A 25,727-nucleotide genomic window follows, 5' to 3' on the forward strand; every position below is an offset into this window, starting at 1 on the left:
CCATCCATCCATCTGACCATCATCATTCATTCATCCTTCTATTGCCCTGGCCATCTTCCTCTCATCCCTCTCTCCTTCCATCTTTCATCCATTCAATTATGTGTCCATCCATCCATCCATCAATTCATCGATCCATCCATCGATCCACCCATTCATCCATCCATTCATCAATCCATCCATCCCTCCCCCCTCCCCCTCCCCCTCCCCCTCCCCCCACCCTGTGCTGCCTCCAGGGCCAGCTGCTGGTGCGGACGGGGCGGGTCCACCTGGGGGAGAAGGTGCTGCGGGACGCGGTGCAGGCCCACAGCACGTCCCACGAGGCCTGGAGCGGGCTGGGCGAGGCCCTGCAGTCCCGGGGCTCCAGCCAGGCCCCGGACTGCTTCCTCACCGCCCTGCAGCTGGAGGCCACCGCCCCCATCCGCCCCTTCACCGTCATCCCACGGGAGCTGTGAGGACCAGGGCCTGTCGGCATGTGTGTGTGTGTGTGTGGGTGGTGGTGATGTGTGTGTGGAGGGGGGGTGTGAAGATGATGAAGGTGGGGATGGGTAATTAGCGGTTAGGGGGGAAGGGATATGGTCATTCTAGACTGTTGTGTTCTCTCTCTCTCTCTCTCTCTCTCTCTCTCTCTCTCTCTCTCTCTCTCTCTCTCTCTCTCTGTCTCTGTCTCTGTCTCTCTCTCTCTCTCTCTCTCTCTCTCTCTCTCTCTCTCTCTCTCTCTCTCTCTCTCTCTCTCTCTGCCTCTCTCTCTCTCTCTCTCTCTCTCTCTCTCTCTCTGTCTCTGTCTCTCTCTCTCGCTCTGTCTCTGTCTCTGTCTCTGTGTCTCTCTCTCTCCCTCCTCTCTCTCTCTGCCTCCATGTTGTGATTTTCAATCCTCATTCAGATGTGGGGTACTGTATTAATCCAAAGGGAATTATTAAGCCTTTTATGTAATTAAGTTGAATATCAGAAGGACAATATCAGAAGGACCAATATCAATGACGATAAAGGAGTCGAGGGCATGATGAAGAGTCAAAGCTATAACACGACTAGCTGATGTGTGTGTGTTTGAACTACATTCCGGTATCCTGTTTGAATCCATATATTTATACTGTATGTACATATCTTTCAGAGGATATCATCACTCCGGTATTGGTCTGTGATGTATTTATGATCACTTTGATCTGCTCGTTCTTTTGAATTGCACATGTGCACATGCACACACGCGCACGCACACATAAATACTACATTCAATCAGGGTGTTTGATTGTACCATTCCGAGTCTCTCTAGTTCATTTTTGTGTACAAGCATGTTCACATTTACTTTTGCACTCGTATTATTCTAAAGTATGTACCTGTTTGTGTGTGTGTGTGCGCCTGTGTGTGTGTGCGCCTGTGTGTGTGTGTGTTTGTGTGTGTGTGTGTGTGTGTGTGTGTGTGTGTGTGTGTGTGTGTGTGTGTGTGTGTGTGTGTGTGTGTGTGTGTGTGTGTGTGTGTGTGTGTGTGGGCGTGTGTTTTAAATAGGCCCTCTGGGGTGTTTCCTGTCCCTTATCCTTATCACTGTACAGTGAAGGTTACTCATTTGTTTAAAATATCTATTGTTTTTGTCTTTCACTCTGTCTGGTTTTTCTTTCTGTTGACTCATCGCATCCTCGATGGAAAACCCCTGTTCTGAATAACATCCAAAAATACAAATACATGATGATGAATAAAAACACAATTCAATCACTGGCGCCTGGCGTGCAGTCACCTGCCTCATCACTTGTGTCTAATGGACATCACATCTGAGTGTTTGGCTGCATCCCTGGGAGGCCAGGGAGCACACTGGCCACTTATGTAACCCTGCCTTCAAACTACTCCTCCACCTCCTCCTCCTCCTCTTCCTCTCCCTCTATTCGTCTCTCTCTGTCTCACCCTCTATCTCCCTCCCTCTCTCTCTCCCTTTCTCTCTCTCTCTCTCTCTCTCTCTCTCTCTCTGTCTCTCTCTCTCTCTCTCTCTCTCTCTCTCTCTCTCTCTCTCTCTCTCTCTCTCTCTCTCTCTCTCTCTCTCTCTCTCTCTCTCTCTCTCTCTCTCTCTCACTCTCTCTCTCTCTCTCTCTCTCTCTCTCTCTCTCTCACACAAACACAAAACACACACACACCCTTGTTCACTCCCCCTCCCCCCACTGCTTGCCTGATGTGATGTGATGTGGCTTGGTTGCCTAGCAACAATCCCCTTGTTTGAGTAACACGGGAACCGGGGAGATATCTAGTCTGCCGAGCAACACGCGCACACACCCACAACACAAACACACACACACACACACTAGACATGCATGCAAGCAGGCAGGCACTCATAAACACTCACACGCACCCACAACAACATGTACACACACGCATACACACAACCATACATACAAACTAACAAACACAGGCACCAGAAAGCTATATGTACATGTGGATGCATGAACAAGTGTATTTGTGTCTCTGTCTGTGTGTATGCATGCACACACACAGACACATGTGCGCGCACACACTCGCTCACAGGCAGAAAAACGCCCGTGTGATGGAGCTTCATTTGCCTGACAGTGTCTGTCTGATCTCAGCTGTCACCATGTGAGGTATGAGTGCAGCTATTATCAAAGTCGGCGGCTGGGGTGGTTGGGGGGTGGGAGTGGTGGGGGATCGATCTGTGTGTGAGGAAGAGGCCAGCGCTTAGTTCTCAGAGCAACAACCTCCCGCTTTGCCGGAGCTTGATTCCTGGATGGTCTCCTTTCAGAACCCCTGCGGCCCCGCGGCAGCTTCACAGCGTCCTGTGACTGCAAAGTAACAGCCCCTTCCGCCCTTCATCAATACTTTTAATTCTGTTTTGAATCCTCATCGACCGCCAACCCCGCTCTTTCCATCCCCCGACAAACACACACACGCACACACACACGCACCCACACACACACACACAGTCTATTTTTACCCCTGCTTCGTTCTTTTTTTTCCTTCCCTCTCCCCACTCCCCGTTTGTTTTTCCCTTTCTTCCCCTTCCTCCCCGTCGCTGAGTCCTGGCTGGCTTTGATCTGCCGTCATTAGTGGTGAGGAGACACCCACACAGTAGGGAGGCTCCTGGGAGGTGAATGGTCAAATCCCTGGGAAGGGAGGCTGAATCAAACAAGCACAAGGGGAGACGGAGCTGGCCCTGTATAACATCGGTCCTATCAGAGGCTGGTGGGGCTTTGCTTGTGACCGGACACACATGTATGGATGGAGTGGACTCGTGCTGAGTCTCTCCTCTCTCATCCAGCCATCACAGGCTGCTGCTAGTGGTGGGGGTTGTTGTGGTGGTGGTTGTGGTGATGGATGGACAGCTGGTGGCGTCTACCTCAGACACACATATCAGTTACAGTTGTAATCAGATGGAAATATAATCACATGCACACCATGCAATCACATGCACACACCATCAGAGGTTGCACTTTCAGAAGCTTTGAGAAAGTGAATTTATCCTTTAAATAGCATTGTTCATATGAATAGTCATTAGAAAGGACTTAATTATTAGATAAATGATACCTAAGGCGATTGGATAATGGTTCACCAGGTACATTCAAACCTGCATACTATGTACTACGGCCTACAGTCTGGTATACTTTTAGCAGGATAGGGTGAAGATTCAGATGCAGCCCTTATCAAGCCATGAAAGCTGTAAATCTGAGGATTTACAGTAAATTAAATCCTCAGATCAAATCAGAGCCTGCATCTCTGTCTTGGTGGTGCAGTCAAGAGGGCTGATGGTTATCAGTTGCTGGGTGATCCAGGGTTGTTAATCAGCACTGCAAAGTTAGCTCAAGTGCCAGCAAGAATGCTCTCCTTTGAATCCTTTTTTGGGAAATAATATAAAGTCAAATTTAATTTAAATTATAAACCCTGACCAAATCACAGCCAGAATCGCATTGGAGCAGTCCAGAGAGCCCTGTTCAAATCCTGCCGAAAACACTGTCCTTTTTGACTGAGTTTAATCTGTAAACCGTCTCTTGTGAATTGTAAATTCAAAGACATCTTGGATCAAATAATAGCTGGTGTCTCATGGTGCGGTCGAGGGAGCTGTTGGTTATGATTTCTCGAGACCTAGCTTTGTTTCGCCAAGAATGCTCTCCTTGGAGATCTAGTGAAATTCCAGAATCAATGTTTCAACTGTTTAAACTTCAGCTGGTGGGACAGTCGAGAAAGCTTTTGGTTAGCAGTTATGGTGACCTCGGTTGAAGTCTGCCGAGAACTTCTCCTGTTAAACATCATGACATTTTGAAAATGATGTGAATTGGTGAGTCAATCAAAACTTCAACCAAATCCCAGCTTGAATCTAGGTGACGTAGTTGGCACAGCTGTGGCGTAATCAGTTCTTGAGACCTGGGTTCAAGTCCCACCAAGGAAGTTCTTCTTGGAAACGGATGACACTTTGGAAATTATGTCATGTGTATCGGAAAATAAATTAAAATCCCCTGAACAGATTACAGCAGATGTCTCGTGGTGCAGTGGAGAGCTCTTTGTGATCAGTCCTGGAGACATGGTTCCATGCCGCAGAGAACGCTCTCCATGGAAACCCAGTACAGTTTTCGGAACAATGTCATGTGATTTGTAAAGTCAATTATATACTCGGACCAGATCATCGCCAATGTCTTAGTGATGTGCGCTAGGGAGAGCTGTTTGCTCTCACTTTTGAAGACCTGGGTTTAAGTATCACCAACAATGTTCTCATTGGAAACCTAGATACATTTTGGAAACAATGTGTGGTGAAAAATCTACTTGTTACGTTTTCCTTTATGAACTTAGGGTTTGTATACTATTCCGTGTATGATCTTGCCACCCTGTTATTCTGCAGGGTCGTCTAAAATGTAAATCTTAGTGTTTCATGTGATGTAATCTGGTTTCACATTCCGTTCGGTGCATTGTCTTGCCATCTTGCTATTCTGCACGGTCTTCTAAAATGTCAATCTTAGTGTTTCATGTGATGTAATCTGGTTTCACATTCCGTTTACGCGTTGTCTGTAGTTTGGTTTGGGCCTGTTTTCCTTGACCACCTGGGGTACATTTCCAGAAGACATGGAATTGTACTATTTTCATGTAGCCCATAATCATGCATCAACATTTTAAATGTTTTTTTGGTTGTTATATTTGCAACATGGGCTTACAAATTATAATAACATATGTCCCATCTTAAAACACTGTTTTCAGAAACTCATTCAAAAACATATTTGCACTGTGAGAATTGTAAAAAACGAAAATATATGAGAATGTTGAAACCATCCAGATCAATATCTTTAAGACATGTACAGCTATGCAAAACCATGTCAAGGCGATGCATAGAGGCCACTTGCAACAATATTTTCTTTTCTATTACTCACAACTTAGGGTAAAAACTATTTATTGATCCCATTTCAGAACACTGCTTTCTGCAACTAATTGAAATATATTTGCACTGGGAGGAAATGCCCAAAACAGAATAAAGTGCAAAAAAAAATCAGTAGTAATGATTATGCTGCCGCATTGTGCTGTGATTTTTTTTAATAATTAAAAATAATATGCCTGTTATGTTGATGCATGTTGTGATGCATCTTTGTTCGTGCTTTTATCACAAATATATAAGACCACCAATTGTCTACAAGTATTGTGGCCTTTTTGCATGTAAATATCTCATCTGTCTTAGACGCAAACTCTGATGGAGAAATTGCCACGACAATTGTCTTAAAATCAAATTTAAAGTCTGTTTAGATCATAGCTATTGTCTCAGGATGGATGGTTGAGTGAATTAATTGAGGTAGTGGATGGGCCTAGATTTGTATGAATGAGCATGTATTAATGGAGGAGTGGGTGTTGATGGAGGGCTGGATGGATTGGTCAGGATGGGTGTGGTGGCTGAGTCACAGAAGGACTTGGTAGATGAGACATTAGATGGTTGAGGGGGTGGTAAATATGATATATTTTATAGAACAATGTGACAATTATAGCTCTCATTTATTTACCCAACCATCCACCCTACCTTCACCCATCCACAAACTATACAAGTCAAATCACACCGTTTCAAATATGTAATTAGTTGGGGGCACATTCTAGGTGGGACTTGAACCCAGCTCTGCAGTAATGATAGGCAGCATCTCTCTGTACTGGAACACAGGGACACTGTTTATGATTGTGTTGGAGGTTATAATTAACCTTACAATTCAGATGAGCCTCTTGTTCATTAGCTTTCTTAAAATATAATCGGATGGAGAAAGCCGTCTGTGGAATTTGAACTCATAGCTCCAGAACCGATCACAAACAGGTTCCTACACTGCACGTCAGAGACAATAGTAATTATCTTGAGCACAGGTTTTAATTTACAATACAATTCACATGTCATTGATCCCTTTCAAGAAATCGAATGTCCACGGATAAAGATTTCTGCGAAATTGAACCCATGAACCCAACCCCAATTATTTGGATAGAGGTTTTAATTGAAATTACAGTTCACACAACAACGTTACGTTTCTAAAATTACATTATGTTTCCATGGAGACCGCCGTTGGTAGGAGTTCATCCCAGGATTATTGTGTTTTTTTAAAGTATTATTGCATTTTAAATAATTTGTGGATCATTAACGTATACTTTATAAATGGTCTCACAATCCATTATCTCATAACTGTATAACTGATTAGGAATTGTTAATTATTAATGAGAATTGATGTAGGAACAAGGCTTTATAAATTCCCGCTAATCCACCAAGATTTCACTTTACTACTACTTTATCTGCAACTTTAACATTGCAGTTATTGTTAAGTGCTACCCACATATGCAATCACACACACACAAACACACACAAATATATACACATGTAGTCACACTTATAACATCACAAACACATACAATCACATAGACACACACTCACACACACACATGGAACCCTACACCATATAATCAGAAACACAAAATCACAAACACTGCACACACATGCAATCACACAAACACAAAAATCACACACAGACAGAGACACACGCACATGCAACACACTAGCTATTTTTAGACAGACTCAACCAGCCGCCAGAAATTAGTCAACACAATCAAGAGAATTTGTCTCTTCCTTGGTGTCAGTGTGGGTGGCTGTTTGTGCGTGTGTTTATGAATGTTTTATGATGTTTCATAATAATGCCAGAACACGTTTGCAGCTCAGGTTACTCTCAAGTTGCTTCATCGGAGCATAGAAAGTGTGTTTGAGTGTATGTTTGAGTGTGTTTGAGTGTGTGTGTGTGTGTGTGTATGTGTTTGAGTGTGTGTGTGTGTGTGTGTGTGTGTGTGTGTGTGTGTGTGTGTGTGTGTGTGTGTGTGTGTGTGTGTGTGTGTGTGTGTGTGTGTGTGTGTGTGTGTGAGTGTGTGTATGTGTGTGTGTGTGTGTGTGTGTGTGTGTGTGTGTGTGTGTGTGTGTGTGTGTGTGTGTGTGTTTGTGTGTGTATGTGTGGGAAGACATTAACTGGGCCTGGATATTTGACACCTGTAGTTTCCCCTCCCCCCGCCGCCAAGCCATCAAGAAACACACACACACACACACACACACACACACACACACACACACACACACACACACACACACACACACACACACACACACACACACACACACACACACACACACACACACACACACAGGCAAACCAAGCAGCAGATACGCCTACCAGAAAAAACTGTTGGTAGGTGTGTCTTCAAAGGTGCGTTTGTTCTCGCTCTGCAGCCTGGTTCCCGAGCAACAGAACCTGATTGTGTCCAAAGTGGCGCCATGTTAAGAGAGACCCGGGCCGGGCCCAGTGAGGCCTGTCCCCCACACAAAGAGGGGTCTTTATGGGGCCCCGTGTATGGTCACCAACCGCTCCGGCACAACAAGGCAGCCAGCAGCAGTGCTGATGGCCTTCTGGGCAGAGACCAGTGGTAGTCGTTTTTGTAAGGATTTTGCAGTGCCTTCATGTTACCTTCTGTTTACTATTGAGGCATTAAGCAGATTAATCCAAAGCAATCTACAGTGAATCCCTTTAGATACCCTAGCAGGTAGTGATGATTGGGGTTAGGCATTCCGCTCAAGGATCAAGCATGCCTAAACATGTCGGCCATGATCCCAGAACCTTCTGACTGGAAGTCAAACACCCTAAACCCTTAAGGCTCTCCCAGAATCAGAACCTTCTGACTGGAAGTCAAACACCCTAAACCCTTAAGGCTCTCCCAGAATCAGAACCTTCTGACTGGAAGTCAAACACCCTAAACCCTTAAGGCTCTCCCAGAATCAGAACCTTCTGACTGGAAGTCAAACACCCTAAACCCTTAAGACTGTCCCGGCCTCTCTGGGCTGGATGTTGTGGGTGCTTGGGTAGGGGAGGTGTGTGTGTGTGGTGGTAGGGGAGGTGTGTGTGTGTGTGGTGGTAGGGGAGGTGTGTGTGTGGTTGTAGGGAGGTGTGTGTGTGGTGGTAGGGGAGGTGTGTGTGTGGTTGGGTAAGGAAGGTGTGTGTGTGTGTGGTTGCAGGGGAGGTGTGTGTGTTGGTAGGGGATGTGTGTGTGGTTGTAGGGCGGTGTGTGTGGTGGTAGGGGAGGTGTGTGTGGTTGGGTAAGGGAGGTGTGTGTGTGGTGGTATGGGAGGTGTGTGTGGTGGTAGGGGAGGTGTGTGTGTGGTGGTAGGGGATGTGTGTGTGGTGGTAGGGGAGGTGTGTGTGTGGTGGTAGGGGAGGTGTGTGTGTGGTGGTATGGGAGGTGTGTGTGGTGGTAGGGGAGGTGTGTGTGGTGATAGGGGATGTGTGTGTGGTGGTAGGGGAGGTGTGTGTGTGTGGTGGTAGGGGATGTGTGTGTGGTGGTAGGGGAGGTGTGTGTGGTGGTAGGGGAGGTGTGTGTGTTGGTAGGGGATGTGTGTGTGGTGGTAGGGGATGTGTGTGTGGTGGTAGGGGATGTGTGTGTGGTGGTAGGGGAGGTGTGTATGAGGGGGTGATACCGTCAAGGACCCTTGGTGTGTTGCAACAGGCTCGCTGTCGAGCCAGCGGTGACTCACTGCTCCAGCGGCAGGCAGGTGTAATTAGCTTACCTCCCTGGGGCTCTATTAAATTAGGAGAAACACAGCAGAGTGACAGGGACAGAGAAGTGGACAGTACACGGCCCTGTGTGCGTTCTTTTTATAAGCCGCCCGTGTGCCTCATGGCGGGTGGAAGCGTGACATGAAAAGACTAGACGTGAAGAAGCCCGGGCTCAATACAACGACCCTCTTGTTGACATTAGATCCTCTTCTTATTCGTTTCACGTGACAGCTCACATGGCGGGGGCCGGAGAAAGGATAGGCTGAGGGATGGCATTGTATAACAGAAAATCAATTGCAATACTTTTACTCCGATTCGGATTCGGATTCCGTTTAGGGCGACACGTCCTCTAGACCTTCATTGGCTGGGATGGGCTGCAGCAGATAAAGAAGATGGATGGAGGGAATGTTTGAATCTTTATATATTTGAGAGAGAGAGAGAGAGAGAGAGAGAGAGAGAGAGAGAGAGAGAGAGAGAGAGAGAGAGAGAGAGAGAGAGACAGAGACAGAGACAGAGACAGAGACCAAGCCAGTATACTGTATTTAGATAAGAAACTGTGACTGTTTCTAGGAATCTACCCGAGATATCCTAGATTTAGACCATTGCTGCTGGGTATGGTTGTAAACACCAATAAAGAAGTGTTATTAAAATGAGTCACAACTGTGAAACAATAAAAACCAATACTCTGCGAGGACAGTCCCTGGTTGAAAAATAACAAAGGGTAAGAGCAGGAGCGTCAGCGCGTCCTTCACCGGTCCAGAGTACAAAGCAATGCCCCCCCAGGCTGGGTCTGAATCTTTCATAGGTCAACGTGCGGGCTCGGGTAGGCTACAATAAAACCTCTTTATTTGGATTGCCTCTGACGTTATGTTTATGAGACTATGAGCAGCCTGTAAATCACCTGGTCTCCCGACAACAATCAGGCGACCGGGCCCCGGCCTCGCGTTCCGTTCCATCAATCAGGCGTTCTCTCACCTGATCTGTCTCCGGCGCTCCCTGGACGCCGTCCACATCCCTGGCATCGGTGCCAGCGCCATTACTCCCCCCCCCCATGCCCCCCTCCCACTCCCCCCCCCCCAAAAGCCCATCTTTGTTTGTGAAACCGCCGCCCATTTGACCTGATGAAACTTTAATATGTCATTTAATAGAACGGTAATGTCCCACCAATGTGTCTGTCACTGGCCAGGGGTAAAAGGACACCGGGTCAGCAGCCTGTGCGTCATCATGCTAGCTACTGGATTCTTGCGTGGGCTAGTCATCGCCCCGCCATGGGTTGGCAGTGAACACGATGAAAGTGAATGTGACCTGGGTGCAAAGGACACGCCAGAGCAGCACCTTTGCCCCCCCCCCCCTCTGAAGCACACGTCGCACGGCCAACTCGCTGAGGTGGAGTTTCTGTAAGAGCTTTTGTTATGAAGAGGTGAAGACAGGCAACTTAGCAAGGTACGCTGCGCGACACCGCTCCGCCATTTTGGGTTGGTGAGATGTCAATGGACAAGGGAAGTGCTGCCTTCGGGGAGACGACTCACCGCGCATTTCTTCGGAGTCTTTCCTTTCTAGAAGAGCAAGAATTTCTTGCTCTTCTAGAAAGGTCTATTTTCTTAACAGCATAATGACCAGAGAAAATCCTAATTTGCAGGTTCTGCATTCCAGCCTAAATGTAGATCACACGGATTATCACTTGTCGAAAGTCAACGAAGTCTAATGTCCTCTGTTTGAAACACAGAGCTCATTGTGAGTTCTTGACAATGTGTAAATGAAGTTGCCTCGCACTGCCAATGCAACTCATCAGCAGTGGGTGTTCACTATTCACTATGTGTACCATCCGAAAACCTGTCACTTCAATCGAACTTTGAGATTTGTAATAGAAGTTGGGAAGTGTGTGTATTTGTATGCATGTGTGTTTGTGTGTGTGTGTGTGTGTGTGTGTGTGTGTGTGTGTGTGTGTGTGTGTGTGTGTGTGTGTGTGTGTGTGTGTGTGTGTGTGTGTGTGTGTAGGTGTGTGTGTGTGTGTGTCATTGCCTGTGTATGTATGTTTGTGAGGTTGTGTGTATGTGTCGGTTTATGTGTGTTTGCTTTTTTTTTTCTTTTTTTTTAAGAGTGCATTTGTGGTGCATCTAATGGAGATTGTATTTTTTTTTCTTGTGTGTGTGTGTGTGTTTGTGTGCTTGCATACCTTGTGTGTGGTTCTATGCATGGTACATGTAATGGAGATCGTGTTTGTCAGAGTGTGTGTGTGTGTGTGTGTGTGTGTGTGTGTGTGTGTGTGTGTGTGTGTGTGTGTGTGTGTGTGTGTGTGTGTGTGTGTGTGTGTGTGTGTGTGTGTGTGTGTGTATGCATGGTACATGTAATGGAGATTGTAATTGTGTTTGTGTGTGTGGGGCCGGGGTCCCGTCATGCCTGTGGTTCAGTGGGGCGCTCGGAGCGGCGGGGTGTTAAGCCCTCAGTATGGCCCATGTGTCAGAGATCAGGAGGAACCAGGACCCAGGGAGGCAGAGGGGGTTGACAGAGTGGGATTACCGGGGACTCCTGGTGCCCTGACCGCTGGGGGACACGCACACAAGCACACACACACACACACACACACACACACACACACACACACACACACACACACACACACACACACACACACACACACACACACACACACACACACACACACACAAACACTCAACCCCACACCGCTATTAACATAAAAAACACACAAAAACAAACAAAGCCAGACATAAATACACACATGAACGCAAGCACACAGACAGAAACAAACAGATGCATGCACTCACCATGACACATAGGGTAAAGTCTGTGCACACTCATGCATTAACACACACACACACACACACACACACACACACACACACACACACACACACACACTCAACTCCACACCCACACACACACACAGACACACATACACACACACTCAACCCCACACCCACACACACACACACACACACACACACACACACACACACACACACACACACACACACACACACACACACACACACACACACACACACACACACACACACACACACACACTCAACCCCACACCCACACACACACTTTCATCCACAATGAACCATGCATAAAGTATCTGTCCCTTCCTCCTTGTGTCTGTTTTCCTCTCGCTACCTCTTGTGAAACAACATGGTGTACACTCATGCGCCAGGGCGTCCCTCAGGAGGCTACATGCAGAGCCGCCCGTTAATAAGATAGCCCTTCTCCCCGCTCGGAAGTGTGCGTCCTTTTGTCTCCTAAATAAAGGACAAGGGGGGAGCAGCGGAGCGGCTCCTTCAGAGCCACTCCAGCCCGTCCAGCGGCTGCAGCTGATGAAACACAAAGCGCCCGGGGATTAAAGTCTGGGCCGGGGAGCGCAGGAGGTGTGCCGCGATACATCATGCAAAACATTGCTATCGTGCGCTTGCACTGGTGCATGCAACTGTGTGTGTGTGTGTGTGTGTGTGTGTGTGTGTGTGTGTTTGTGTGTGTGTGTGTGTGTGTGTGTGTGTGTGTGTGTGTGTGTGTGTGTGTGTGTGTGTGTGTGTGTGTGTGTGTGTGTGTGTGTGTGTGTGTGTGTGTGTGTGTGTGTGTGTGCTCCCCTGATGTGTAGACTCTCTACTGAAGAGTCTCAGGATCTTTTCTCTTCCCCTCGACGCTCATGAATAAAATAACATAGCTCTTTGTTGATTTGCCTGGTCGGGAGAGTTTGCTCCATATTTGTTATTGTATCACTGATTGTATTTGGACTTCATTATTACGACTTGAATTATATTTTTACATACAAGGTACACACAAGGATGAACCTTAACAAACAGCGTTCCTCCAATTAGATCCATGGTTGGAACAGGGAGAAACTAATGGATTGGAGCCCTGAATATCATATACAGTATAAGCCTTGAAAGCTGGACTTGTTAGTGAGGGAGCTAGAGCTCTGGGTCTATGCTTGCTGGCTTCAGCAGAGAATGAATCATCTTTTAAACCAAACTAGTGGAGGCTGTATCTAAAAGTGGAAACCAAAATGCAAAAATGAGGGGCATGTCGTGTTTTCAGAGCAACCAATTTGAATCATAGATCTTATAGCAACATAGCCGCAAATTGACATTCCATCAACATACCGCAGCTGTACTATAATTAAATATTTGGCCAACCAAGTTTTGGAGTAATTTACTATCAAGTCACAAGCATTGAAGTGAAATAGTTCCCTGTATGGATAGTCTTCGGGTTAAACCCTAATCCACATGCTTTGTGTGTATATACAGGTAGTTGTTAATACTTAAAAGAGTTAACTTTATTTCAAGATAATGTGAAATGAACATCATATCTTACATTTAAAAGGCCTTGTGCAAGTAATTTTTTTTAATTCACATTGTGTGCTCATAGAAAGAAGATATTACAGATTTGTTTTCCTTTTTTACTGCCGGCAAGTTCTAAAACATTGCAAGCTAATGTAGTTACATGGGGGCCAGCGCATTGGGTGATAAGATCATAAGGGTCATAGATATTTGGCCTCTTATGCCCATTGAGACTTTAATGGTGATAAAGGGCTATACATAGACACCCTGACACGAAGCTGCATGGGGTTGTCAATCCGCTGTCAAGATGTCATTCTGCTCAAGGTTGTCAATCAGTATGCTTCCAGTAGTCCTGGCGTGTCATGTGGTGTATTTTCCCCCTTGTGATGCATTTGTGTCAATTGCGTTTTTTGGAGAAAGAAAATCGTAAATGGAAAATATGTATAGCTGTGATGCTAAGGCGCACGCCATGAATATGGTCTTCACATCGATTTTTTTCATGCTTTCCCCACATATTCATTGATTGGAGATGCCAACCTGCCAATTTTTAGCTTTAAATAATATCATGTGTTTCTTGTCGAAGATCAGTAGAACAGGTTGTTATTACCAAACACAACCTAGGAGGAGGAGCCTTATTTGATTCTTCAGGTTTGGATTCGATCGTGCTTAGTTGTTAGGATGCTAGCCAGGCCTGGGGTCTCCAGCTGTTTAGGACAGGACGTCGTTTGCTTGTGACATTTGGATCATTGATTGAAAGATTCAGTGAAATGTTATGTCTGTCTGTTTTGAATTTATGAATCCTACATTTACATGCTGCTGGTTGGCTTCTAAGGCAAAGGTTGGATGTGGTTTTCCTGAGGTCTCATTATAGCTGTTGCACAAAGCTGAAAAGCCGTTATGACACATAATTAGACAGGTCCTAGCTTACGGAGTAATGGTGCCAAAAGATGTGTCTAAGTTTACCAAAAGAAGATCAACATGTTACAGCAAGAGCACAACTTTATATATGGATATATGCACACACAGGTACACAATGGTACAGCTAATTTCCATTGTCTGTTTTGCTCACCCAAGTAAAGAGAGCTCGCGAGATAGTAGGTAGGTAGGAATACCGAGATAAGAATAGACGTTGTGTCATTTGAATTTGTTTAATTGTAGGTATTTATTTTTTAACATTGAGTGCGCCTCTTCCTTGGAACCGGTTGAATGTGTTAATGTAGAATGTGTTATCCGAGCGCGGGGCATACCATGCTAGGCTAGGCGCATGTGACGCATGGCTGCGCCGCATTCCACCTCCTGAGTGCATTGCAGGGCAGAGATAGTAGGAAGGCGCGGTGGCCTCACATGCCAACAGAGAGAGGCGGAAGAGAGGGAGAGAGGGAGGAAGAGAAGGAGAGAGAGAGAGAACGTTACCAAGAAGAAGTACTTAGGTGGAATAAAGTGGTTCTGTGTAGCTGATAAGATCAGGCATCCCTCCCTCTCAGACTGGCATGTGCTCAAGCAGAATAAAACAAACTAAAACAAAAATACGATGTAGATGGTTCCACTGAGCCCTCAGTCCTTCTAAAAGAAACATTCAGGACCTTAGTGAATAACAAGACATCATTGAAGCCAATGGTCACAATGGTTTTATTCAGGGGAAGGCCTTGCATACAGGCGAGGTCGCTGAGCTGTTGAGGTGTATTGGTTTTTTTCAACCTAAAATAAGTCTCTGAAGAAGAGGCCTTGACCTGGGGTCGGCATGGCTTCGATGTTAGGGTGTGGGCCCAACTGCCAGGGAAGCAGGTAAGACCCCGGACCTGGGGTTCTCTGTAACAAACACACACACACGCACACACAAATACATACACACATATAAACACAAACACACACATTGATATGCAATTACCCTCTCAACCGTACAGGCCTACCACTGCCAAAATGTCTATTTAAATGTTGCATTAGTATTAGTTTAGATTAGTCGATTATTTTATTCTAATCATATTCCTACCTAATATTAATATATGCCACATTGTATTTCTCTGTAGGCAGCAATGGCTGCAGTCTAGATGCGTCTAGGAGTCTAAGACTACCAGCAGAGTAACTCACTGAGTGTACGCTGTGTAGCCGTGGCAGTCTTGACTTAAAACTGGAAGTGATTCCTTTGGTGGGTGCGGCAGCCTGCAGGTTGTAGCAGCCCGGAGCTGGCCCCTCCTTCTGCAATGGGCCCAGGAAGAAGCCAATGATTGGTTAAAGGATGACTGCAGGATTTTTCAACCTGGACCCTATTTGCCGTTCTGGGTGTAAAGGTTTTAGAACAGTTTTGATTGGTCAAAGTTGCTCAAGTGTTAAGTGAGAAAGTTTCTGCTGCATTCTGACGAAGAAATAATCCTTTGGGATAGGGCCAATCTATAATCATCCTCTAAAAAGTGGATCCCTACAGAAAAAATCAACTTTTTACTTGAACTGGTCTGTTTGTCATTGCGTTGAACCAAGTCGGTTCCTCGACTCCCTCGGAAATCTAGTTGTTGCGCTGTTCCAGGAAATTCCCTTATAGTCTCACCTCCCATTCACCCAATCTTTCAGATAACACTCTAACCCTAACCCTGAACTGACTGTCGTTCAACACCGGCATTCCTCTCTCCAACTAGCACAATTTTCTTTCCACTCTTCTCTTCCTGTAACAACTAATTACCTTCATGTAACATTCTCCTCCTGTAAATAAAAAGATTTCAGAGCAGGACTAACGCTTGAGCATGACTTGATCAGACACAATAACCAAACAGCCTGGGTCAAGCGAAAGGTAACATAAAAGGTTGAATTTCTTTGTAGGGATCCTTCTCATGTTGTCAGACACTTACAACAGCAATCTGAGCCTGTCAGGTGCCCAAACAAGCACTTTGAGAGGACGTACATTGACGGGGTGCTATTGCCCCTGGCCTGAGGACTAAAATACAGCCTGTTTTGCGGATTACAGCTGCAGTGCCTCGCTCAATACTAGACCAATTAAAAAAAAAACTAGACCGTATGGGAAAATAGGATCCAGGTTGAAAAATCCTGAAGTTATCCTTTAATTAACCAGTGTGTCATGAAAACTATACATTAAGTCAATAAGTTAATTTAACATATGAAAACCTTGCGGCTAAGCTGGGATCAGAGAAACAAACATAATCAAGCAGTCCAGTGAACACGAGGAGATTCCTGAGAATCTATTGTTAGAACAGAGCAATGCTCATATGACCGATGGAGGACACACAATAAACGACCCATGATGTGTCTCTTATCTCATGAGATTGACCAAGACCTCATCTCTCTCTCTCTCTCTCTCTCTCTCTCTCTCTCTCTCTCTCTCTCTCTCTCTCTCTCTCTTTCTCTCTCTCTCTCTCTCTCTCTCTCTCTCTCTCTCTCTCTCTCTCTCTCTCTCTCTCTCTGTGAAATAATCTGTTCTGTGTCCTTGTTTGTACCCCCCACTCAAGTCTCCCATAACACTTAACCATGTCAATGTTACAAATCTTTTTCTAACCACGTTGGGGAGTGGGGGAGGGGGGGGTACAGGTGTGTGTGTGTGTGTTTCTGTCTGTCTGTCTGTCTGTCTTTCCATCCGTCTGTCTGTCTGCGCGCGTGTGTGTGTGTGTGTGTGTGTGTGTGTGTGTGTGTGTGTGTGTGTGTGTGTGTGTGTGTGTGTGTGTGTGTGTGTGTGTGTGTGTGTGTGCGTGTGTGTGTGTGTGTGTGTGTGCAGGTGTCTGTGTGTGTCTGTGTGTATGTATGTGCATGTGTGTGTTTCAATGGGTTTAGAGAGGCGAGGATGGCTTTTCCTCTAGTGCATCTGATACAGACCAGACCCTACTTCTGAGGGATGTGTAGAAGTGATATCTAGATGGAAATCCATAGAGCGCAGTATGAGTGTTTTGATGTTTCCTTTTAATTGCGTACTGCATGGCACTTGAAAACATAAATAGAACTGTATGCTGTGAGGATAACCAGATTACATATCGAAATGAAAAAAATTATTTAAATGATTTAAAGAGCCAACAAAAGCTGTTGCCAGAATTTGTAAATAAAGATAATTTCGCAACAATGCATGCTCAAAATGCTCCTCACTGACTCTGTTCTGACTGTATTTTTTTCTGGTTAATTTAGTGCAGCTATTCACTGTAACAAGATTATATGACATTGTCAAAGGTTCCACGATGAAGATATAGATAAACAACAAACCTGAATAGATGCTGCAGTTTGGTAGAGAGATGCTCACTACCCCTCTTATTCTTTCAGATTAGTCTGTGAAATGCTTTCCTCTTTTCCATAGCTTAATGAAGTGAGAGATTCTTCCACGAGTCCACAGCCCATTATTTTCTCATTTTACACCTTTACTGCCCTTTTATTCCCCAGCCCATACACATCCTCAGGTCATATGCTCATGTGGATGACAGCAGCACTGCGGAACAGCCGCACTGGGAATGTTTCGCTGCTTAACCTATGACAATAAGCTGGTCCTGGAGTCAGCCGTGACACTGCCAAAAGCAGAACGCAGCTTGCGAGTCCCTACTTTGGCGGTAATAATGCCCTGGGGATGTCTTAGTGTCTTTGCTTCTCTTTTCACGTCCAGCAGCTGCCGGCAATGCTCAAATACCTCTCAGCTAGCCCAATCCCTCTGAAAAAGTGCATTGTAGATCTATCCTTTTTGGGGCCAATGGAGAGACTGATCATAATAACGGTTGGTGACTGGATACTCACTGGCGGAAAGCTGATCCGCTGCACTGAAGACCGAAACATCACATGCCTGCAAAGGAGAGGAGATGAGAGGAGAGGACAGGAGACGAGAGGAGGGAACACTCACAGGAAGTGGAGGAAACACCAAGCAGAGAGGATGCGTGGAATCCCAGGCATAAGAGATGAGACGGTTATGGATGATTCACCACAGCATGTCTAAACGAGGGCGAGAGAGTTATGGCGAGAGAGAGAGAGAGAGAGAGAGAGAGAGAGAGAGAGAGAGAGAGAGGAGAGAGAGAGAGAGAGAGAGAGAGAGAGAGAGAGAGAGAGAGAGAGAGAGAGAGAGAGAGAGAGAGAGAGAGAGAGAGAGAGAGCGAGAGAGAGAGAGAGAGAGAGAGAGAAAGAGAGAAAGATAAAGGAACTGTACACACAAGGTATTTACTTGCAAGGAGTCTTCTCCACGGGCTTCTCCATCAGATTGTTGTCACATGGAGACGTCTTTATATCCTTACACCACAAGGGAACAAACAAAAAAAAAAAAACATCAAAAGCACAAAAATAGATTCAATATTTTTTTTCCTAGAATTAGGAGTGCCATGGGAATTGAATTGCTCACTTATTGCTTATCAAACAACATTATGTCCCAATTTTTGGTTATTAGGTTACTCATCAAAAACTCTGCTTGTGTCAGCCATTAATAAACTAACGTGATTAAATTGTAATAAGCAAAATCCTATGCGTAGCCACAAACCATGCCATGCAAGGACAGTGTAAAACACATTGCCAACACATCAATACTAGCACATTGTGTTCTCACACCTGAGGGACTACAGTTACACTGGAGCCATGTATGGCTCCCTTGGAGAAAGGGAGGATAGCCAGTGGTTGTCTGTTGAACATTTGCCTAAAAGCACTGGAAACCCCTGTGATGAAGAGTAACACCATCTCTATCGTCACCATAGCTTCCTAAAGGGCTTGTACACCAAGTCAATAAACGCCACCATTGTTCCTGGTAGTAATGATGTATCGGTCATTGTTTAGAAATTAAGCGTGAAATAATTTGTCATTGCCATCTCAAAATGGCGGAGCAAACACATCCCATAATGCATTCTGATGTACAAGCCCTATTGAGGATGACCCATGGGGATGGCCCCCACCCAGCCTCACCTTGTCCCTGATGCCAAGGGTGAGGTTGTGTGAGCGGGGGCAGCTCCTAAACGAGCAGGAGGCCTGGCGCTTGAGGCCCTCCTGGATGGTGTCCGTGTAGTTGTAGGCCCCTGGAAGTAGCATTTCCCCCCGGCGCGGCCAAACATTGCGGGCTTCCCTGCCCGGGGCCTTGAAGCCATAGGTCCTCCTCACAGGGTTCAGCGCTGCTTCTTCCAGAAAGTTCCTGATGGGATAGTGACCCGGGATGGGTGTGTCCTCAAGGGATGAGATGGGAGATGAGCGATTCAATTACTAATTTACCCCCCCCCCCCAGACACAGACAGAGCTGAGAAAGAGGGCGATTTCAATTTTTGACATTTAAATCCCATCGTGTGTGTGTGTGTGTGTGTGTGTGTGTGTGTGTGTGTGTGTGTGTGTGTGTGTGTGTGTGTGTGTGTGTGTGTGTGTGTGTTTGTGTGTGTGTGTGTGTGTGTGTTTGTGTGCAGGTGTGTGTGTGTGGGTCTGTTTGTTTGTATGCGTGTGAGATGACATTAGATGTAATACTTACAGGCTGATTGTCCTTTCAAAATGAGTAGAAAATACAAACCATTTGGCATTTCCATCATAAAGGGACCTACTTTCAATGTTTCCAGCCACCAGCTTCCACGCCCTGTGACGTCCCTCTTCATATTATTTTCCTTTAAAGAAGATTTGAATTAGCTGAGATAAATTAAGAGAAATGTTGAAACAAGCACTTTCTTAGAAGTTTCATTCACATTGCAATATAAACAGCCTCAACCGGTTGTTTTGTTCAATGCACTTACACGTGTCATTACACAATTTCTTAATTAAATAGGTTGTGGGTAATCTCACCTGTGCCATTATACCTCCTCTTCCGGTCATGTCGCTGAGGGAAGCGATACTAATAATTTTCCATGTGGCCCTGTTCTGCTCTTGCACCGTATTGATCGTTTGTTCGCTGTCTGGGTTCCAGTGACACCTGACCACCGCTTAACTGTGACTGTTACTATAGCAGCAGTTCCAACGTCGATCAATTTTTTAAACAAGTTGGCCCTGTGGAGGGCTAAATATAGACACACCAAAAAGCCTGACGTTAGGGATTTAAAGGAGGAAATACTAGTTCCGTTATTAGCTTGCAATTATATTGCATAGCATGGCATTTAAGGCTCAGTGGTCAGTATTTGATTGCTGTATGTCAGGTTGTATGAATTATGTATTTTATCTTTTCACAATGGTGTTCTACTCGACTGACTCTGGAAACTTCTCTGGTAACAGTGCATTGCCAAACAGTCTCCATCTGTACTTCATTACAAGTCTCATAAAGTGATGTGGTTATCTTTGGCGATTCGTTACAAACCCTTTCAAACGAACCAGCTTTTTCAGTGTGTCAAGTATCAACCTTCCTGGCATAGAGCTCTCAAAACACACATGCAGAGGCTGCCCTCACCTAAACTAAGAACCTTAAAAGCGCCTTCTAGAATCTCAGTGAAAGTGCAACATTCACCCCTGTTGCTAGGCAACATGGAACATATGATTCTGAGAAGCTAGGAATTTGTTTACTGGTCTTGTCTAGGAAAAGAAAACTCATGTGACTACCTCTACATGCGCTCTACATAACAAGCTTCAGGATTTAACATTTCAATGGCTGATTTCACTACATGAGGTCACACTCAACATAAAATAAAAACCATTAAATTCTGAAAATGTTTCTTGGAAACTGCTTTAAATTTTAAGTGGTCGCTTTGACACTTGCAAAAAATGATGCTCCCATTCCAATTTGAAGATGCTCAGACATTTTCTAATGAATTTCCTCAACCTTTAAAAGTGTCAAATCTAGTGCATGCACCAGAAACAAAGGCAATACAGAGGTCCACAAGAGAGCTTTATTTCAGTCATTGAAATGATTAACTTAGTATCTGCAAGCTACTGTAACAAACTCAATATTGAGAAGGAAAAAAGTTACCGATGTATGCTAGTGCCTGGTGCCACATCATTGTGGTCAAATGCCCAGTAAGACATTACTCATCTTCCTAGTACGTGGTCTGACAGAGTGCACATAGCCCATCTAGCCAGTAGATAGCAATTTTCATGTAGAGTACAATTATATGCTCTTGAACACTAAACCTTTGAACCCACTCTGCCTTTATTTTAATGACAATACAGACTTCATCCAAAATTGGAACTATAAGGGGCATTGGCTGATGCTCCGAGTATTTCGGGACATTGAACATGGATACTTCAAACAGTAAACATCTTTAATGAGTCAAAAAAAAAAGTCAAATGAGCATTCTGCCCCAAATACATAAATGGGAATTACAGCATATACAAATGTTAATCGAGAAAACAAGACAATTTTCAAATCTGGGTAGATTGTAACTTTTATTGTAAAACAAAAATATACAACTTGGAATGGATTATTTGAGGCATGGCCAAAGACCATTAAAAAAAAGAAAAGAAATTAAAAGTAGTGAGTAAAACATTAAAAAGCATAGTAAGATTAGTCATTTCTGGTATATAGAACAGCAGATACAAAAAGAGTTTGTACGAGTACCTAGGAGATACACCCGTGTCATTTTTTGCAGTAGTGCAATGCTGAGAAATTTTCCATATATACTTTGTCCGTAGTCCATGCAGAGTTTAGCTTCTCCACATCGTTTCCATGCCAACAGCGTTGCCAAGTGACAACCAGCAGACAGGTTTCCAATACCGCCATGCGTGGAGGGGCCTGTGCCCACATGAGAGGAAGGTTTTTAAGTTCTCTGGCCAGCCAAGGCCTCCACAGGCATCTGGATGCAAGACCGCTCCGTCACTCCAAAACACCATGACAGCAAAAGAAAGGGACATGGGGACAAGAGCGTATGCAGTTTACATGCAGTTCCTTTGGACAGCAAGGGGCAGGGACGAGAGGGGGGCTATTAAGATTTTACAGATAAATTACACAAAGAAAAAAAGGCAAATTATTTATAAGAAATCTGTACAAGGCCATCACTTCGCCGTCATCATTTGTACGAACTCTGCAAAAGAAAAGAAAAATGGAATACAATTATTTCAGTGAATAAGGAATGATGTTTTATAACCAAAAATCCCCGTCAGTGAAAGACACCCACCTTCATAGTTGACCTGACCATCACCGTCAATGTCTGCTTCTCTGATCATCTCGTCCACTTCTTCGTCAGTCAGCTTCTCACCCAGGTTTGTCATCACGTGACGCAGCTCAGCAGCACTGATGTAGCCGTTGCCATCCTGAACATGAGAGTTAGTGTCCATACACCAAGGATGCTTCTTAGTCATAAAAGGCTGATTGTCGTGCAGACCACAAACCTACCTTGTCGAAGACACGGAATGCTTCTCTGATCTCCTCCTCGCTGTCTGTGTCCTTCATCTTCCTCGCCATCATGGTCAGAAACTCTGGAAAGTCTATCGTTCCATTACCTAAAGAGCAAGAAGGAAACATTAATTCATGAGCTACTCTTCAGTCCTCCCAATAGAGCAGCGCAGAGAAGGGCCAATGTTGACTCGCACCATCAGCGTCAACTTCGTTGATCATGTCCTGGAGCTCAGCCTCTGTGGGGTTCTGGCCCAGTGAGCGCATGACAGTGCCCAGCTCTTTGGTGGTGATGGTGCCATCGCCATCCTTGTCGAAGAGCGAGAACGCCTCCTTGAATTCTGTTGAAATTAAAAAACACAAGGAAACGTATTTAGACTGGTTGGGCAGAAACCATAACAAATATCTGCTCTACTTAGGTGATTTGGTATGCTCAAAATATTTAGTATGGCAGCTAGAAATATTATAATGCCACATTAGCTTGTAGCCAAGGGCATTGTGTCACTCTTGTTTAAATTGCACACAAGCCAAGTGTTGTTACTGAAAACACTGGAGCCGTTTCTGGCCAAACAAAGACATTATAAGGAACCACGAGAATGCAAAGGCTGGCATTCTTCACATGGGTGTGGAGGAGTACAGATGGCAACAACAATAAGTGTGACAGGACCAGAGGGCAGCAGCCCACATATCTCCAGGCTGCCATTTCCAGGCTCAAAGCACAAGGGAGAACACTTAATTTAAATATTTATAGACTAAAAGATGCTTTGGATTGACTGACTACTCCCATCTCATGGCCATAAATGGAAAAACTGAGACATCCAAACAATGCCAGGATTCCGTGGCAGTCAATACAAAATAATTAGTGGGCAAGCAGCACTCTTTCAAGAAACAACCCACTGAACGCTCTAATTGGGATTAATGCGCCTTAGGAAGGAGTTACTCATATTTGAGCATTGCGCCTAGAAAAAATCTAGTCCAGTTGGAACAGACTACTGGGAGAACACGCCCAGTTCAAAGGCGACACATGCACAGGATGTAGTTGTGGTTGCTACAACTCCTTACACCCAGTACTCATGATTACATCATTTATTACTTGGCAACCAGGAAAATGCAAAGGTTTCTGTTTGGAAGTCCTTGAGCACTAGACAGCCATTAGGAAACAACTGGCTCATTCATTCTTGTATTTTATGACCAGCTGGCCTTCAGGTAGAAAGCCTTAAAAGGAAGAAGTATAATCCCAATGTAAGGGCTGTCAGGATCCATTTCAGAGGCCACGTGCCGCAACTCATATCATCCATGTCTTACCGGCAATCTGCTCCTCTGTCAGTTGGTCTGCCTGAATATGGAAACAAATTAAACAATTGTATTAATTCCAAAAACCATGAACCAGCCTGCCTTATATACGCTTCCTAATTAACTTTACACGTACACATTTTAAGAATCAAAACCATATTCTCGCAAGATGATTACCACCGTTAGCATTGTAAGATCATTAGTGATCAACGCAATACATGCACCCCTCCTACAATCGACATAGACACGATTAGCCCAGCATTACAAGTATTTCCTGGAGTCAACATAGGCTAGTAGATTCATTCGAGGCCTTTACGCCCAGCTCGTCTTGAACGACGCACACTTGACGTTAACGTCTCCTTCGGCACGAGAGAATGAATGAGTTCCATTTGGCGGTAAATTGTATCAGTAGCCGGGAAAGAATAACGTTACTGCCTCTCTCTGGCTATGAGCAGTAGTCAGTACGATACAAGCCGAGGAGGAATTTGTATTCAGGGGCAAGGCAGGAACCACCGTTCAATTTGGTAAGGTGTTCGACAGATTTGACAAGTAAAAAAACAAAAACCAGGTAAAAAATAACCGCGAACAAATTATGTTTATTGCAAACATAATTTGCAATAAATACTTTCTATTGCTTTAGGCCATAAAAGAGCCCGGCAGGATAACCTCATAATCCATCTATTGTTTAACAAATTTGACACAATATAAGGCTAGGTTGGCCTTGTGTACACAAACATCACATAATAATTCGTAATAAGGCATAACGTAGTAAGAATTGGCATTAGTTCGTCGCCGGTGCTGCAGTCGCCTCTCTATCATAACTGCCAGCGTGACGTAGCGTTTGATAGAACGGAAAACCTCAACAAACCAATTGTTATCTTAGGCATGCAAAGAAAAGATTGTAAACGTTTTACATGGTTTCCTTACCATTTCGAAGAAGATGGGGCAGCTGATTTACAAATAAGTCCGTAAGTGATCACAGTAACGATCAACTTCAACACGCTCACTAGAAATCTCTATCAGTGCACTGAGAGAAAAGCAACTGGACGCGCCTTTAACGGATATTCTTTAACTCCTCCTCTTTTACGATCCCTCCGCCAACTTCCTCTTCCCTCAATCAATACAAACTTTAAATAACTGATTGTAGTACAAGATTCACCAAGTAAAAAAGAATAACATATGTTGATGCCAAAATATAATTTAATTAAAGATTTACCAATTTGATTTACACATTTTAAAGCTCGTCTTTTTCATTCTAGATAACTGCGTATGAATACATTCTGCTAGTGTGATACGGCATAAGACGTAGCGGCATGAAATACCTCGTCCTGATTGGTCTGTTTGTACCTGCAATGCGTCACTCTCTTCGTCTGCGATGGCGCTGCATTTTGTCGATGGGATTCTGGTTAGCGCTACAAGCATAGCAGACAGGCTTGTTGCATAGTGTCTACATATGGTTATAATCGTTATGGACATCCAATTATATAGATGGTTTTCAGCACTAACAAGGAATAGCATGACGGGGACAGTTTTTCTGTGATGATTTTATTTGAGCAGAATTAATATTTATCAAAAAAAGATGATTTAAAAATTCATTTTAAATGTATTAATAGCGATTATTGTATTCTGCATGTTATGTTTTCTGCTTTTGGAGATGTGGAAGGTGTGTGTGTGTGTGTGTGTGTGTGTGTGTGTGTGTGTGTGTGTGTGTGTGTGTGTGTGTGTGTGTGTGTGTGTGTGTGTGTGTGTGTGTGTGTGTGTGTGTGTGTGCGTATTTATCAGTTCATGTATATGCCTGCTTGAACAAGATGTCAGTGAGGCCGTCTTGCAGTTAAATGAGGGGGGATTCTCAGGTCTAATTGCTCTGCTGGTGTTGATGGGAGTATCTGATAGCCTGATTGCTTATGCCCGACTGCCCCTGTGGTTCCCGTT

General features: G+C 44.7%; 3 protein-coding genes across 3 annotated transcripts in view; 1 reads left to right on the forward strand and 2 right to left on the reverse strand.

Moving 5' to 3' along the window:
* The window catches only part of ttc7a (tetratricopeptide repeat domain 7A), a 51,348-nt gene extending 49,639 nt beyond the window's left edge, over positions 1-1,709 (forward strand). The window contains 1 exon segment of the mRNA XM_030378943.1: positions 234-1,709. Coding sequence (XP_030234803.1) covers positions 234-452 — 219 coding nt within the window. The 3' untranslated portion in view covers positions 453-1,709.
* Positions 1,710-14,936: 13,227 nt separating this feature from the next.
* On the reverse strand, positions 14,937-20,242 carry stpg4 (sperm-tail PG-rich repeat containing 4). The gene is made up of 7 exons (XM_030378226.1): positions 20,030-20,242; positions 19,795-19,854; positions 19,178-19,432; positions 18,453-18,517; positions 18,035-18,080; positions 15,410-15,517; positions 14,937-15,130 (listed from the first exon to the last, which is right to left on the reverse strand). The coding sequence occupies exons 1-7, from the start codon at positions 20,057-20,059 to the stop codon at positions 15,020-15,022; spliced, it is 675 nt and encodes a 224-aa protein (XP_030234086.1). The 5' UTR covers positions 20,060-20,242; the 3' UTR covers positions 14,937-15,019.
* Positions 20,243-21,046: 804 nt separating this feature from the next.
* calm2a (calmodulin 2a (phosphorylase kinase, delta)) lies at positions 21,047-24,959 on the reverse strand. The gene is made up of 6 exons (XM_030378424.1): positions 24,723-24,959; positions 23,808-23,838; positions 22,700-22,843; positions 22,503-22,609; positions 22,285-22,420; positions 21,047-22,191 (listed from the first exon to the last, which is right to left on the reverse strand). The coding sequence occupies exons 1-6, from the start codon at positions 24,723-24,725 to the stop codon at positions 22,163-22,165; spliced, it is 450 nt and encodes a 149-aa protein (XP_030234284.1). The 5' UTR covers positions 24,726-24,959; the 3' UTR covers positions 21,047-22,162.
* Between the last annotated feature and the right edge of the window lie 768 nt (positions 24,960-25,727).

Source organism: Gadus morhua, chromosome 15 (genome assembly GCF_902167405.1).
Source record: "Gadus morhua chromosome 15, gadMor3.0, whole genome shotgun sequence".
Taxonomy (NCBI): Eukaryota; Metazoa; Chordata; class Actinopteri; order Gadiformes; family Gadidae; genus Gadus; species Gadus morhua.